General features: G+C 47.4%; 3 protein-coding genes across 3 annotated transcripts; all 3 read left to right on the top strand.

Moving 5' to 3' along the window:
* The first annotated feature begins 3,484 nt into the window (after positions 1 to 3,484).
* B0T23DRAFT_202875 (uncharacterized protein) lies at positions 3,485 to 7,312 on the top strand. The gene is made up of 4 exons (XM_062833413.1): positions 3,485 to 3,788; positions 3,946 to 4,100; positions 4,164 to 6,975; positions 7,043 to 7,312. Exons 1-4 carry the CDS (start codon positions 3,596 to 3,598, stop codon positions 7,162 to 7,164), a joined length of 3,282 nt encoding a protein of 1,093 aa, XP_062691201.1. The 5' UTR covers positions 3,485 to 3,595; the 3' UTR covers positions 7,165 to 7,312.
* A 1,002-nt stretch (positions 7,313 to 8,314) lies between these two features.
* B0T23DRAFT_406650 (uncharacterized protein) lies at positions 8,315 to 12,386 on the top strand (the record flags this gene model as incomplete). The annotated part of the gene is made up of 9 exons (XM_062839125.1): positions 8,315 to 8,467; positions 8,603 to 8,644; positions 8,777 to 9,924; positions 10,583 to 10,620; positions 10,673 to 10,720; positions 10,796 to 11,028; positions 11,149 to 11,766; positions 12,091 to 12,109; positions 12,259 to 12,386. 9 exons carry the CDS (start codon positions 8,315 to 8,317, stop codon positions 12,384 to 12,386), a joined length of 2,427 nt encoding a protein of 808 aa, XP_062691200.1.
* Positions 12,387 to 13,345: 959 nt separating this feature from the next.
* On the top strand, positions 13,346 to 15,315 carry B0T23DRAFT_385593 (uncharacterized protein). Its single transcript, XM_062837548.1, has 3 exons — positions 13,346 to 13,610; positions 13,883 to 14,912; positions 15,118 to 15,315. The coding sequence occupies exons 1-3, from the start codon at positions 13,449 to 13,451 to the stop codon at positions 15,192 to 15,194; spliced, it is 1,269 nt and encodes a 422-aa protein (XP_062691199.1). The 5' UTR covers positions 13,346 to 13,448; the 3' UTR covers positions 15,195 to 15,315.
* The last annotated feature ends 997 nt before the right edge of the window (positions 15,316 to 16,312 follow it).

Here is a 16,312-nt window from a genome sequence, read left to right as displayed (position 1 = left end):
CCGTTAAGCAGAACATACTATGACAGGCCAAGGGTGCATATGCCGAGGTCGCCAAAGCCACCAAAAGATGGACTATGTTCTGCTTGCAAGGCAGAACTAGTAATGCACACTATATAGCCAATGTCAACCCTGTGACACGGATATTCCTTAAGTATACTAAACTACAATCTTCACACTCAAACTAAACCGGACTATTATTATTGATATTATTACTATTATTAATTATAATTACTATAGGACTACCCGGTACTAATATATTAAGGGATAATAATATTAAATTATATAATATCCGAAGAGACGGTATATATAATATATATTTATTATAATAGTGGCGAAGACGGTAGTCCTTACGAATAATTTTACAAGCTCGTCGGGCTTCTATTATAAGGGGCGAATTCTATAAATTAATACTTCTATAGAGAAACGAACGCCCCGATATTTATAATATTAAAATTGGAGCTAGTATTTATAGTATTACTATACGTACTTAACTATTTATAATAATATTCTATATTAGCTATTAAAGTAAAATAATAAATATAGGAATTAAAGACTATATATAATATATTAAAAGCGCTATAGAAGTATTCTAAAGGAAAATAGGAGGAATTAAAATAGTAAAGGGAATTAGAACGAGCCGTTAGGGAGCTAGGTAAGTTAGAGTAAGGGCTATAGAAACTTCTTAAATAGAAACTAAAGGAATTAGAGCCGGAATAATAAATATACTAAATACGGAAGCAGCCGGGTCTATTATACTAATACAATTACAAATAAAATTTATAGCCTAGGGTAAATTCGTTTTACACCTTCCTTAGACATTATAATACTAAAAGTATTATTAGATTAACCTATTTAAATCCCTCTTTCTAATAAATTCAAATAAAGGGAGGTTCCTCTTACAATTTCTATATTACCTTAATTTAATATCTTCTTCTTCTTTTTAATAGCCTTATCTAAAGGGGGGTAATTATATAAATAGGAGAGGCTCGGGGCTAAATAGATCGAGAGAAACTATATTCTACAATAATATATACTGTAATATCTATATTTATAGTATTAATTAATATAAAGAATATAAATATAATAAATACTATAATACGGATAAGGAGATTAATTAGAAATACTATACTATATAAATAGATATTTATATTAATTACTCTAAAAAAGTACAATAATTATTAGGAATTAAGCATTTTAGGGGTAATTATAAATATATAAAGGAAGTCGGGTATATATAATCGATTATCGATTGTAGATTATCGCTTGAACGTCGGTATTTAAAAGTATATTAATTACTAATTATTAAACTATATATTAATTAAATACGATCGTTTATATATAAAGGAAGTCGGATATAAATAATTAATTAATATATAAATAATTAAACCCGGATATAATTAATAGAATATCAGTATAGAATATTATATTTATAAACTACAATAATTACTTAATTAGTAGAGGTAGGTAGAAAAAAAGATAGTCGATTAGGTAGTATCGAAATTAATTATATAGAGGTGAATATACGTATACGTATAAATTAGGAAATAATTTATAGGTTCCAAATTGCTAAGAGGCTACTACCCCCCGTAACCCCTAATTGTAAGGGTTAGGGTTAGAGGAGACAAATTTAGGGGAGACCCCCGGGGATTTCCCTTAAGTATATTATATTAGAAGAACCCGGGGGAGACCCCCGGGGACCCCCCTTAAATAATTAGGAGAAAAATAAACCTAGGGGATATTTTTAGGGACCCCCGATGGAAGGATTAGGGTTGAAGGAGAAAAACCCGGGGGATACCCCCGGGGACCCCCGTTAGATTTATTAATACGAACGTTAAATACCAAATACCTATATACTAATATAATTATTAAAGGCCTATATACCGCTATTAAATAGCCTATTCTAAAATTTACTAAGATCTACAATATATAATCAACCTACGAAATCAAATATAGAGCTTTATTTTGTATTATTTAGAAAGATAGATAGGTACGGGCCAAATAGACTCTGACCAATTACAGGAGCGGATTAGAGCAGTAGGAAATCTGACTAATCTAAGGAGCGGATAATTCGAGGGATAGACCAATCAAATGGACGGATGGGACCTGGAGCCGACCACTCACGGTACGAAGAACTTATAGGGGTCTTGTACTATTAGAAAGAAGCTCCGCTATACTCGCTCACTTCGTGTTAACACACTTCTTTCTCTAGACCATAACAGCTGCGCTTCAAATATGACTTCATTTTAGGACACCATTGCCTTGGAAATCAAGACAGTTTGCAGTCGGAATTATTGCCGCCTCTCTTTTTACGTGAGCACTTTGCGTCGCTCCACGAGACCAGCAAGACAGACCCCTTTGAGGAAATGGCGTTCCTGAAAAAGAAAAGTTCAAAAAGACGGCATGCGCCGAAGAGAACCCACCGTGCACAGACCACCCACTGTCGTACCTACGGGACCGAGTGGGTCAAGTTGACGAAGAAGCTAGACCCATTGCAGACAATTCAGGTACGGGCTCACCTCACCGTTCGGCACTTGGGACTTGCCTTCGCTTGTCAAGGTCTCATCGTATCCAAGGCATGCCATGGCAAGGCGACCAAAGTCGTGTTGAGATAAGCCAAATCAAGAAGAGAATATAAACAAGTCAAGGCAAGTCAGAGGGGTCAACGCTGTTAACTTGTATCAATTCAATCTTCGGTTTGGTACGGTAAATGTCCATACGGATAAAAGATTTCCACTTATGCAAGTCAACCAGTCTTTGGTGATCCCAAGGCAGGCAAGGCAAGTCAGACAGACCCCTGGCTTCCTGTGTGCTACGCGGGACTGAGGTGCATCTGTACACTATACTAAAGCTCCATCTGGGTAGGTGTGTTGATTACCGTCACGACAAAAGCCATCCATTTGCTTCACAAGGGAACCCCCTGAAGAGCTTTGCTCTGGGTGACTTTGGACCTTTGTTAGACTCGTAACTCGCTCCCGTCTCGGCCTCTACCTAGTCATTCGTCTCTGCCACTCGTCACTGGTGCATTCAACTTTTTTACTCTTTTCCCAATCACCTTTTCCCCTCTCTTTTTCTCTCCTCGCTCTCCCATTCTCAACCTCAGTCCTCGAGGTCCAGCCAGGCTGCCGGCAAAGGATATCTCCCCTTATTCTCCTGCCAATCGGCGGAGCTCTCATCGAACTTACAAGACATCAGGAACCAGGACCAGGATCCGTACCCAAACCCACCTTGACCGCTTGCCCAAACTCCGAGACCAGCCAATTGCTCGCCGTCCTTTCCCATCTCGCACGTCAACGTTCGCGCCCGAGGGAAATCTGATACGACTCTACTTTTTTTTCTTCCTTTTGTTTCCCACCCTTTTCTCCATTTCATCATCGCCAGTCGGTCGTCGTCTTGTTCTCATTCTTCTTCTTTCAATTGCGCTGGTGCAGCAATACCTCGACGAGCAATCCCTAAATACCCCCGATACGATACCCCCCATACGCCCCTGATACCCCCTTCGCGCATTCGGCTAGGTATCGTCTCTTACATCGCATGTCTCGCCCTGCATCCCTCGACTAGCCAACAAATCACAACACCCCCCAAAAAGTAAAAGACGATGCCCAGCTTGTTCTCCCGCCTCAAGCACAAGGACGGCGCCAAGTCCAAGAAAAAGGGCGCCGACCTGGACTCCTTCACCGAGCAGCTGCCCAAGGGACCCCAATGGACCGACGCCTGGACTCGCACAAGCGTGGAACCCGAAGAGGTGGTTGAGCTGATCATCCTCTCTACCGAGGAGCTCAAGTCGCGAGGTATGACATCAATCAATCTGGACCCTGGCATATGCTGCACCTACCCTTTGCGCCTGTGCAGTACATGCCATCGCATCTGCTGGCTTGGGCATTTGGTTTTTTGTACACCCCGACTGCCTGTCGTCCGAATCAATTGTTAATTCGTTTTTCCCTACAGCTCTCGATATCCCATTTTTCCTGCTCCCCTTCCGACCGACCTCCGATCCCAGCGCCGTTCGCACCTTTGTGCGACACTTTTTTGACAAACAAAATGGCGGCCCAGCCATCCGCGGAGAGGCACTCCAGCAGGAGCTGCGCATGACCGAGCCCATGGTGCGCTTTCCCGACAAGACCAGTCATGACGAATAATACATGCTGACTGTAGTGGTGGTACAGGTTATTTCGGGTGTGATCAAGTGGTGCTGGAGTCGATTGGAAGGAGGTGTTGTCGGTTGGGATGCATATGAATTGTTCAAGGTCGGCGAACAAGATTCCAACATGGCCAGAGACTCCTTCAAGACATTTATCCCGTTGAGCGTCGACAACAGGGCCCGTACCGAAATTATCTTCCAATTCTTCGATTTACTCTCGGCAGTCGCAGCACATGGTAAAATGAACGGTTTTGGAGGGCGAAAGCTTTCCCGCATGGCGGCTTGGTGGGCATTTGAACACGATGACGGCGGGCAGGGCTTTGAAGGAGGATACAAATCGTGGTTAAAGGCAGCCGATGCGACGAGCCATCTGTTCTTCGCCTATCTCCGTTGTCTAGCCCCCCTTCCGACTCTAGGCGCCATCTCGACCCTTCCCCTATCACTACAAAAGCTTTTGCAGGAAACCGAATACCCACCACAGCGACCGGCCTTGTTGCAATCGTCAACTCACAAGGTCGCCATGATTGTCGAGACAGTATCGCCAACACCATTCGCCCTTCTCCGACGAGCAAACCACTTTCAGTATCGCGAGGAGGACAAGGCACTACGAGAGTGGTCCGAGTACGATGACCCAGTCCAGGCCTTGACTGAGGAGTGTCGCAGAGTCCTTAAAGCAGTCTCTGCTGCAAATCAGTCCCAGGCGGTCTCGAGCACAAAGCACTCGACTAGTCTTCGGGATGCTTCGTGGTCAAGATTCGAGGACATGGGCTTCTCAGGCAGTATCGAGGAGGATTCCACCGACGATGAAACTACCTTGGCTGCTAAACGCGAAAAGGCCATCAAGGCGCAGATTGCAGCTAACGCCGACATGGGACGCCCCACAACCCCCTCATGGGCCGACTTCCTGTCTTCAGGGTTCGACGACAAGAGTCACGGCTCGCACAATATTTTGCTTCCGCCTGACAAGATTCTGCCGCCCATTGAGACAACTGTCCGTCAAAAGAGCTCTGAATCGCATAAGCCCAGATTCGAAGACGCCCTGCAGCCCGGTGAGCTTGCTAGCATTACGAGATTCGACCTCGATGACGCTTTCTGGTGGGTATGGATGAGTAGTCTGGCGCCCGAGGAGACTCTAGAAAGGAAAGCGGCGTTTGGCCGTTGCGCGGTTATCGAAACTCTCATTCGTGCTGGGCGCTGGCTGGTCATGGAGGAAATTGTCAAAGGGGCTGCGCCTGAGGTTGTTGAGGGTGCGTATATCGCTGAAAAAAAGGGTCTTTTCAGCTGGACTCGCCGTAACAAGAATCTCACCAGAAGGAAATCGACATCTGGCAAAAATGCTCTGGAAAAGCCTGATGGCAACCTGAAGGCAAGCCACACCACTGGTTCTCTTGGTATCAGCAAGACAAGCGTCGGACCGGATCAGCAGGCCAAGATTCAGGCTGCTGCCTACCAACTTCAGATGCAGGAGAAGCAGAAGTCGCAACCTCAGATTGTCCAAAGACGCGGACGCAATGACGCGGAAGTTATGGCGGAGAAGACAAACAGTGTCTTTACCCTTCAGCCAAGCATTTTGAACGCCGCATCGCCAGCTGTCCAGTGGGCCAATAAGTACGACCAGGACCGTGACGCAATTCGTGAGGCCTACTTGGCTGACTCGAACGCTGGCCGCGGTACTTACGGCTCTTCTTACGCTTCTAGCCTTGGTCAGAGCTCGACAATGGAGATTTCCCAAGCTGCGCCTGAACTGCCACCAAAGTCGGCAGCTCAAATGGCTGTCCAGTCCCCAAGGTCAGATTCGCACCCAGAATACATCGGAACGCCAACCACCGTCAAGTCTGGAAAGGGACAGATGATGGAGAGGGCGGTTGAGGCTCCTCATGAAGTTCATCCCGCAGAACGCCATTCGAATGTCAGCCGGGAGACTCCGCTTGCTACGCCAACCAGGGAATCCAAGAGCATGGACCTGGTCCGCAAGAGCGTCGACTTTATGCGTGAGACTATGGCCTCTCCAGAGTACGTGGATGACAAGAAGTCCAAGAAGCTTCACAAGGAGCCCAAGACTAGTGGAGGCGGTTTCAGGAAGCTGTTTGGTCGCGCTAAGAGGTCGTCAAAAATTGCTGACAACACGCCTGATCAACTCAATGCCATGATTGCCGCGAACAACCAAAATGCTCAACATCGCAAGCCAGTCCCCCAACAGCCCAAGCCGGCTACCCCCGAGAAGCCTCCCATGCAGCGAGAGGAGACTCAGTTTGTGACTCCCCGGGAGGAAGTCACTGACCCTCTGCCTGCTACTCACGCCGCTGAGCCTGTCCAGGCTGAACCTACTTATGAGCAGCCCCAGCGGGATGTCGAGGAGACTTCTCAGGTCAATTCCTTCGAAGCCACCCCGCCTCAGGAGCACGTCAACCAGTTCAGCCAGGGTCCTTTGCGTGACCAGCCTGCCTTTGTCCCCGATGATGATGATGCTTCTGAAGAGATTGTCGAGGAACAGCAAGCTGCTGCTGTCCCCGCTCCCATGTCCGTCCCCGCTCCTACACCCGTTCACATTCAAGAGCAGAAGCCCATGATGAGGGAGCGCCCCATCTCCGAGATGACTGTTTCTGAGACCTCGGGCTCCTCCATCCCCAACAGCCCTGAGCCCGCCCCGGTCAGCCCCACTCCATCGAACCCCCAGGATCGCTGGGCCCAGATTCGCAAGAACGCCGCTGAGCGTGCTGCACAGAGATTGAAGGAGGAGAAGATGAACGGCAATGGACAGCCGCTCGATGGTGCTAGGACACTTCAGCCGCCCAGAGCGAGGATTGAGTTGGACGGCTATAGCAGTACTGAGGAGAGTAAGTCATCTATCCGTTGAATTTCACAAAGTTACAGAGTGAGAGAAACGCTAACATGAGAGAACAGCCATCGAATCCCGCGTAGCCCGCATCAAGGCCCGCGTCGCCGAGCTCACCAACAACGCAGAGCAGAACGGTGGCATCCCCCCTCCTCCTCGTCGGAACATCCCCGTCTACACTCGTCGCTAGTTGCGGCCGTTTCAGCAGTGCATTGATTGCAGCGGAGATGCCGCAAGGGACGTTGATGATGATGACGATGATCATGTTGATGGGTGGTAAAGATAGTCATCAGTGTGGTATGTGGTACGATGTCGCTGGGCGATTGTGTGTTGGAAAGGAGAAAGAGAGAAAACGAACGTGAAAATACCCCCTACTGAAATACCCCAACCAAATCTCTTAGAACTCTAATTCTCTTCCTATCTATCTATATCGGCTGGTTTCCTATATGTATCTTTGTTCTTTTTACTCTACTTCATTTCTTGTCCATGTTCATGTTCTCGCCCTTTTTCTCCCATGTTCAATTGTTGATTTCTCTGGGAGGCCGGACGGTAGCGGTATGCGCTGGGCGCGTGGGGGCCAGGCAGGCAGGCAGACAGCAAAATAACCTAAATACCAAGATGTTTTCTTCTTCTTGTTCTTCATGATTTGTTTCTGGTCTTTTGTCTGGTGAATGCTTTATATGGACTGAGTGAGGGTTAATCGCGTTCTTTTAGAGGGCGCTAGGCAGGCAGGCAGGCGGCCCGACTTGGAGCCAAGCTTCCAATCCCGAACAGCGCCTCCGGCGGTGGCTGGCGACAGCAAAGTAGAGCAGAAGCTGGGATTATCTGAACCAATAGAGGCGACTTTGTGCTACTGGAAACTGTTGCTACATGATGTCAGTTCAGTTGCCGCCCTGGTCAGGAGGCGTGGTGAAGGGGTACCCTATAGCCCAATGTTGATACTGTGAGGTAGGAAGGAAGGAGCTAAGTACTCAGCTGTAGTGTGGCATCCAATGTTCAGCCATGTTTGCCACCTAAAAAGGTACAAGTTTGTCAAAGTGGAAATGGGACTTAGTAGACAAGTACCCCAAAGATGGAGAGAAGGTGGAGCTGGATTGTGGATGTATACTTAGTAGGCAATCATCGATACTGATCTTCTTCCAAGTTGGCTACATATAGGTGTACCCTATGAACCTCTTTTCTTACCATCTCATCTCATCTCATCTGCCTGCGGTTTCTCGCATACGGCAACAACCTGATATTCTTCAGCTCGACACACACACACACACACACACCACAACCGTTACCTGACTTGATCACAACTAGACTACTGTATCATCGTCAGATTGCTGCTTGCCAACATGCAGAGCGCCGGCGATACCCTTCGGTGTTGGGACCCGGAGACTGGTGGTGGTGAATACAGAATTCCGAGCAACACGTGGAGCTGCGCAGAAAACTTTGGGACATGTGATTGTCCCCCGCTGAAAGCTGACCCTGACATTGCGGGACAAGGTGTAGGTCGGGTTTTTTTTTTTTTTTTTTTTTTTTTGTTTTTTTTTTTTTTTTTTTCCCAATCATGCTTCCAGCAATATAACTGCTAGTGCTGCGGCCAACATGATGGAGACTGATACCTTTCTCTGCTTACCTAGGTAACCGCATCTTTGTTTATATCTGCCATTATCACTGCTTTGGTCAGTCTGGTTTGCATCCTATCAGCATCAGTGCATCCACGCGCATGGATTGTCAATCGCATCGACGCCCGAGTGCGCCCGTGGCTGGGTGAACTCGTCGGCAAGAAACTGGATGAACCGAATGCCATCAAGATAGCAAAGGTCTGTTACGACGTGGCCCTCTGCTTGGGAGATCAGCAACTGGTTACCTCCATCGCCCTTCTTATTGCAGCAATCAAAAAGCTCCACATCGACGGGTCAATTAGCGTCTACCACTTTACCTACGTCATGAACATTGCCTTTCTCACTTCGGCAGCCTATATGTACACAACCATTACCCATTGGAGTATGAAGGACATGGATGAACCAAAGGATGATAATGGTGATGATGATGATGATGATGATGATGATGACGCCCCTGATACCAAGAACCCCAAGCCATTCCTCACCTGGAAACGACTCCGAAACAGATTACCATGGACGTTGAGATTGCTGCTCATGTACACCCTGCACTTATTGCTGCTCTACAGCAGCCGATCAGCCGCCCGCGAGGATTGGAAGGTACCCCAAGGCTGTCCCGCGCTCTGTGTGATGAAGAACTCCCCCTTTGGCGGGGAAGGAAGGAAGTGGATGATGGTGACATATCTTTGGATCATTTCATCTAACATTGCCGGCCTAGTTGACACCTTATCATTCTTCACTGGCAGGATCTGGCCCTGGTGGGTTCTTTACATGCGTTCAAAACTTATTGATGAGAGGAGGAGGCTCCCAACCACTCTTGGATCAAGAGAGGAACGCACTGAGCAAGCAGATAGTCTTGTGATGACGAGACTATGGTCATGGTTCCCGATGACAGTGAAGAAGAGATCTCCGACAGACCTGGGAATTGTTTACCGCAACGGGTATCATCAGATGGACGCTCTTCCAACCGTGCTTGAAGATAGCCGGCCATCGAGAATCCTTGTCACTACACAACGGCACTCCAGGAGCCAATCACGAGATCCAGAAGGACAATTATGCTTTGCGACCGTTCTATTTACTGGGCGGTGGATACTTCGACCAGTCAAAGCCGTCCTTTCTCGCCTTTGGCTGCTCAAAACCTCAAAGTTCTGTCAGCTTCTCGAGACGACAGTTTGGTTCTTCTTGTACTTTTTATGGGCCGTCAAATGCAGGTTCTTGGGCCAAGACGCAATGGACGAGGAGGAATATGAGGCCGAGCGAGCCATGGGGTTTGGGCAGATCATTTCTGTCTTTTTCCTGATCACTTTTGTTTTGCAAGTGTTCGACTCTCTCAAAGGTAAGTGCTTTACTACCTACCTACTCTACCTAGTTCTTTGGAAACCCACCATGATCCTACCCACCTCTTTGTACTTCACCTACCTACTGATCCCACTTTTAGTTACTTTTATGGTGTTATCCTGCTGACGACTCGATTTTGTTTTTACCCTGACCATAGAACATTACAAGGATACCTCCATCGAGGATAGAACTGGGGCGATGACATCTGGAGCATTTGGTAGCACTTGCCCCGTAGCTTCAGGTACCAGTCTGGACAACAGCCATATGAGTATGAACAGCCTGGCCCCGAGTATAGGGCCTCGTGCTAGAGGGACGTGGTAGCCGCACAGTCTCTTCTATCGACCACCGCCCATTCCACTGAGGGCTTTTTTCTCTTACATCCAATTTGTCAACACTCTCATGACCTGCCCAGACGCCCCCATCACAACCAAAGGCTTCATCGACACCGCGCATCGGCCCTGTACGGTTGGGTGGGGGTTGAGTTTAAGGCTGAAGTAGATCAAGCAGATCATTGCTGGTTTAATTGTCAGCTCGAGACTTGCGCCTCCTCGGACAAGGGATTCCGAAACTCCCATTGGTTCAAATCACCCGAAAGCCAGGGTCATGAATGACAATCGAATGTGTCCTGCACACATGTACCAGGATGCTATTCCTGGCGAGCCTGGCCATCTTGAAAGTGGTTGAAGATCCATCTGCAAGTAAGCACCAGGCCTGCATTCAAACCAAAGGTGAATTGTTTGTGAGTGGCAGTGTCGCTTGATCAGCCTTTCGCCATGTTTCTCGACGTGGGATTTGTTGGTTTGCGCGCTTCCTTCAATACCTTACCCTTTTAATTATCTGGTAATCGCTTTCCGTACCTTATTTACTGACTAGCCCCTAACTTTTTAACCTTCAGGAAACACGGGATTCTGACGGTCCTTCCTGCATACCTCTACAAAGTCAACATGGAGTCCGAATTCATTCGTTGCTGGCGGGAGGCAGATGACGGAAATCACACGCGTGTTTACTACAACATCACGAACGACCAGTGGAACTGTGCAGAGCACTATGGTCATTGTGACTCTTGTCCCAAACTTCAAGGAGATCCTGACATAGCAGGGATCGGTGTAAGTCCCTTCCTCCCGTCAATGAACAGCAAGCATAACTACCTTATAGGAGCATGCAAAGCCATGGTCAGTCACTTACAGAATACATGATCAATAGCTGACAATATGACAATCTCCCAGGTATTTGTTGCGTTTATGGTCTCCGTTAGCCTTACCGCTCTACTGGGCATTATCTTTCCCGTATTATCCGCAGCACTACGACCGAGGGCTACTGTCATTCACGATTGTCTAGACATCCTTCTAGAAAAAGCCGCGAGAAGAACCATTCTCATAAGACTGGGGATCAAGAAAGCCGAACGCTGGGCGTTAATATGCTACAGTTCGGTCTTCAGCCTGGGCGATCAACAACTCACAACCGCCTTCGCCCTGTTGGTAGCAACACTCAAGAAACTCTACAGCGATCAGAGCCTCAGCGTCTATCACTTGAAGTTGGTCATGAACTTGGCATGCCTGAGCAACTGCGTCTACGCCTACGCTATCATTTCCTTGCGGATAAAGATGGATTTGAAGCAGCCCATCGATCGCGCGGAAGGATCCCCGGCGCCGCCGCCGCCGCGGCGGGTGAAGAACAAACAACCCATGGTGAATTTGTCCATGCGGTTGCGGAGCATCCTTATGCTGACGGTGACGGCGTTGCTCCTCTACACCGGCTGGATCGCGGCCAGGGTCGATGGCCTGGAACCCAATTGTCCAGCTCTGTGCTTCAAGCATATCCCAGCAAAGGGCGAGGCAGCAAAGGTATGGGCTACACAGTATTGGATCCCTATTTATTACACACTTACAATTTCTTTCACGCAATGTCTTGCGATGTCACGAAAGAGATGTTGTCTTCTCCAGAAGAAGGCCACCAAGAAGCATAGGTCGAACCTCTTTGAAATATTTGGTGTTTGTGGTAATCTATTACTGGCACATGCATTCTTTATCTACTACTTGTGTCGTGTCGCAAAGAGTTGGCGAGAGAGGAACCAGTCCTGGTATGTTGAGGCAGACATCCAAAATGAAGAGAGTTGGGGATTTGGGCAAGTTGTCCCAATACTTCTCCTCATTCAACCTGTTCTTCAGCTGTTTGACTCCGTTTCAGGTACGTACCTACCCTAGGGCCGCATGTCTCCAAATTCTCTTTTTCTTGCTTGCCGTTCCCGTCGGCCGGGCAGGGTTTCCAGTTTACACTACCGTCGGTTCTGAACTTCTTATCTTAATCTAAGAGACTAATTTTACTCCTTTTGGCAGAGACTAAAGAAGAAACCCATGTGCAAGATAAAGTAGAGCGAGGGACTCAGACGGAGAGCAGGGTCGAGCACGACGAGGTTGAGGACGGGCCAGAAGGGCGATCAATTACACCTTCAAACATGGCTTAGAAAGCATAGAGGTATAGTTGACAGGAAGAACGAAGTTCAGTACAGTCCACGCGACGGACCTCTCGGCATGTGTCCTATATTAAATCCCATTTTGTGATAGTCAATAGATACAAAGCGGCAATGCCCTTCCTCTTCTCCATGCAAGCAGCCCGAGAGATCAAGAATATCGAAATGGAGGTGGAATCCGCAGACCTGTAAATCAGCTGTTGCGACACTTGCCCGATTCCTAATCGCCTTAGGAAGGAACAAAGGAGACTGGAAGTTAGGTGGATAACCAAGGGAAGCAGCCTGGTGAGGGGCGGGGAGACATAATAATCTGCTTGTCCCGGGTGGGATAGGAGTAATTGCTTGAACTGAGGAACTGAAACAAATTGAATTCTCCTCCTAGTAAACATCATCCCTTCTGCCCTGCCTCTTTTTCACTTCACCATCACCATCACCATCACCATCAACATGACTGTTTGCCAACACTATCGCAGGAGAAACTGACCACGACGCTGAGTCTCAAGGCGCGGAGTTTCCTAACCGTCGCATGGATCACAGGGCTTATCTTGAGCTAAGTGGACAAATTTCCTGCAACAGGCTCCTCGCATAATCCGAAGATGGCGACGATGATACCTCTACCAACCGAACACGATCACCATACTATCTGTTACACAAGTGTGCAATATGCTGGCCGACGTCACACGGGCGGTGAATGGACTGCATGCGACGACGACGATGACGACGACTTACTTGGATTCCGCCCTTCAGGCTCGTGCTGTCTCCCCTTCCTCCTACACAGTAGGCTCCTTTTGGGGGCTGAGTATCAATGTGGCGCGAAGACTGAGTGGTGATTGGCGTCACTGAATGGTTACCTAGAGGTAGGTTCCCTCAGCTGTGCCTTGTCGTTCGTACAGGCTGAGGTAGGTCGGTGGGTAAGCTGGATGATGATTATCACTGGGCCAAGCGTCTTTCATCTTAAAGCCCCTTCAATAACCGGTTCGTTATATTCGTCCCTTTTCCACTTCTCCTCCTTCAAGAAACGTAACATTTCGACAGCAGCAACTGTGCCTATCCATCATGGACGCGACCTTCATCCGCTGCTGGCGGGTTACGGAGGACGCCAATAACCCATTTGTTTACTACAATATCACGAAAGATCAGTGGAACTGTGCAGAGCACTCTGGGACATGTGATTCATGCCCTAGACTCCAGGCTGACCCTGACATTGCTGGCCTTGGTGTAAGTTTCTCCCAATCTTCTTATTCTGTTTTACCAGGCACCTATGCAAGCATTGAGAACACGCGTATCAACGCTGGACAGGGTACTCTCTGCTAGCGAGCTTATTGCTACCTAGGGACATAACTTGGTGGGTTGAAAACACCACAAGATGCCCCAGGACGTGCATCGTCACCCGGATCTACGGTTGGCAGTGAGTTTAAGGATGGAGACGCGTCTTTACACAGCAACTCGAGCGAATAACTAACGGCGGGGATGATTGAACATTCCGATAGGTAATCGCTGCTTTCCTGGTCTCCGCTAGCCTTACAGCATTGCTGGGCATTATCTTTGCCTTACTAACACCTGTCGACCACTCTGGAAGAGGGGAGACCAACGACTATCGAACTCTAGACAATGTACTGGCTTCGTTTCTCAACGAGCCCATTGTGAGACTCCTCGGCGAAAAGCACACGGGAAAAATGTCAAAAGTTATCTACGATATGGTTATGTGTCTAGGTGATCAGCAACCTGTTGTCGCGCTTGCCCTTCTCGTCGCAACCTTGAAACAACTCCATGTCGATAAGAGCCTCAGCGTCTTTCACTTGCAGTTGCTCGTGAACCTGGTATTCGTCAGCACAACCGCCTTCAGCTACACAATCATATCCTGGCGTGTTATGCGGGAAAGGGGGTTCTACGGCAATGATACACCCCCGGAGAACCACAATACACCCTCGGACAATAACCAAGATAGCCCCCAATCTTTCTGGTGGCGTCTGCGAGATCAATTACCGATGGCGATGAGGGCTTTTGTCGTATTCACCCTTTGCATCTTACTTGTATACACCGGCTGGATCACATCAAAAACGTATGGCCTTGACATGAACTGCCCGGCGTTGTGTTACCAGGGTGTTGCGATATTCCGGCCTGACCACACGTACCCGTTGGGAGACAATTGGATCTGGCTCATCAAGGTATGGACGTATATTTCCGGATCCGTGCTTGTCAGTTGGCTTTCGGTGTCCTCCATCTATCCTTCTTACGGCGTACTCCCTACGATCTACCGTTTGCATGCCGAAGCCCAAAACAAGGGTTCGGCATGTACCGTCTGGATCTGGAGACAGATTTATGCCGCCTACCTATCTCTAGCGGCAATATCGTTTTATTTTGTCGTCTTCCTCGTCCACACATTGAATATCTGGGGAGGGAGAACCCGTTCAGACTTTGCGGAGGATATCAAGGATGAAATGAGCATGGGGTTTGGGCAGATCGTGCCCCTCTTTCTTCTCATACAGCCTCTTCTACAATTCCTTGATTCCATCAGAGGTACGTATCTAACTACATGAGTTCTGGTCCCCCCCCCCCCCCCCCCCCCTTTTTTTTTTTTTTGCTTTTTTTCTTTTTTCTTTTTTCCCCACCGCGGCTCCTTTCTCAGGAAAGGGCCCTAACTCCACTCATTCGCCTTTACCTACCGCCCATAATAATTCGAACCTATCCAACTAAAGAATGGTTTTGTCCCTTGTTGTGGCAGAGCATTATAGGGAAAACGAGCAGCAACCCGAGGAGGAAGCGGCATCTGAGAACGTTACCATCAACAATGAAGTATGAGTCTAGACATCACGAAGCCCACCCCCACCTCCACCCCCTCCCCCTTGAAATAAAGCTTATCCGAGGGTTATCAGGATTGGACTTTGACTGAGAAAAGGTTTTTTTTTTTATTTTTATTTTTGTGGGAGCGTAGAAACTCACCAGACGCATCAACCAAACCTACCTCTATATTATATAACAAGTTGTCTAAAAAATAAAAAAAAAAAGTCTAAACTTTAGATAAGAATATTACCGCCATTTTTGCGTCAACTGCTATAGATTATCACATACACTTTGTTTTTAAAGGCCTCCCTCCCTACCTATAAGTGGCCGAATCTTATAGTCTAGTCAAGTCTCGTCTAGTCCACCTGCATGCACCAAAAAAGACAAGAATTAGTACTCTCTCTTTCTCTCTCAACTATGCCAATTGAACGAGAACAACTTGTAACCGCTTTGAATCGAGGTGGAAGAAAGTATATCAAGTATGAGATTTGCATGTTTGGAACCACCGGGGTTTTTGTCGTTGAGTGTCCTGAGGAGTGTATCTAGGCATTTTGTAGAATGAGTTTCTGGAAGAAGTACACGTAAAACTAACAGATTAATCACGCTCCGACTTCCTGGGCATTTGCTGCTATGGTAGCAGCGGCTCTAACATAACGAGACAACTTCTTTCCACTTCCGTTTAAGAAGAACCAACAAGAAAAAACTACATGCTACTGCTATATACTCAAGACCGCTAACACATACATAGGCACACATACACATACACATACTGACAGACACGCTACGCTACACACAAAATTCGTACAGCACACACCATGTTTAGATCAAAGAGAAAAAGTAGAGGGAGGGACTTGAAGAAAGGTTGTGGTGAGAGAAGACATTAAACCAACTTTTTGTCCCATTGCATTACCTCGCTCCCCGGTTCCGTCCCACGTCTAAATAACTCTAAAACGCCAAACATGCTACGACGAAAAAAGAAGTTTGAGACCGTGGCCGCCACCCTTTAAAAAAAAAAAGTTACATACAAGGAAAGAAGAGAGAAACATTGAACTCCAAGATGCAAAGTTGCGGAGGGAAGAGGTATTGGTAGGTAGGAACAAACAAACAAACCCTTGAGTGACAAAAAAAAAAAAAAA

The sequence above is a fragment of the Neurospora hispaniola genome (genome assembly GCF_033458365.1).
Source record: "Neurospora hispaniola strain FGSC 10403 chromosome Unknown B0T23scaffold_6, whole genome shotgun sequence".
Lineage (NCBI taxonomy): Eukaryota > Fungi > Ascomycota > Sordariomycetes > Sordariales > Sordariaceae > Neurospora > Neurospora hispaniola.
Note: the sequence above shows the minus strand (reverse complement) of the source record. Positions and strands in the feature narration are given on the sequence as shown.

Coding starts and splice junctions, on each gene's coding strand:
- B0T23DRAFT_385593 (XM_062837548.1), top strand. CDS start 13,449: ATGGACGCGACCTTCATCCGCTGCTGGCGGGTTACGGAGGACGCCAAT. Junction 13,611..13,882: donor CTGACATTGCTGGCCTTGGT/GTAAGTTTCTCC, acceptor ACATTCCGATAG/GTAATCGCTGCTTTCCTGGT. Junction 14,913..15,117: donor ATTCCTTGATTCCATCAGAG/GTACGTATCTAA, acceptor TTGTTGTGGCAG/AGCATTATAGGGAAAACGAG.
- B0T23DRAFT_202875 (XM_062833413.1), top strand. CDS start 3,596: ATGCCCAGCTTGTTCTCCCGCCTCAAGCACAAGGACGGCGCCAAGTCC. Junction 4,101..4,163: donor TGCGCATGACCGAGCCCATG/GTGCGCTTTCCC, acceptor GTGGTGGTACAG/GTTATTTCGGGTGTGATCAA. Junction 6,976..7,042: donor CTATAGCAGTACTGAGGAGA/GTAAGTCATCTA, acceptor ATGAGAGAACAG/CCATCGAATCCCGCGTAGCC.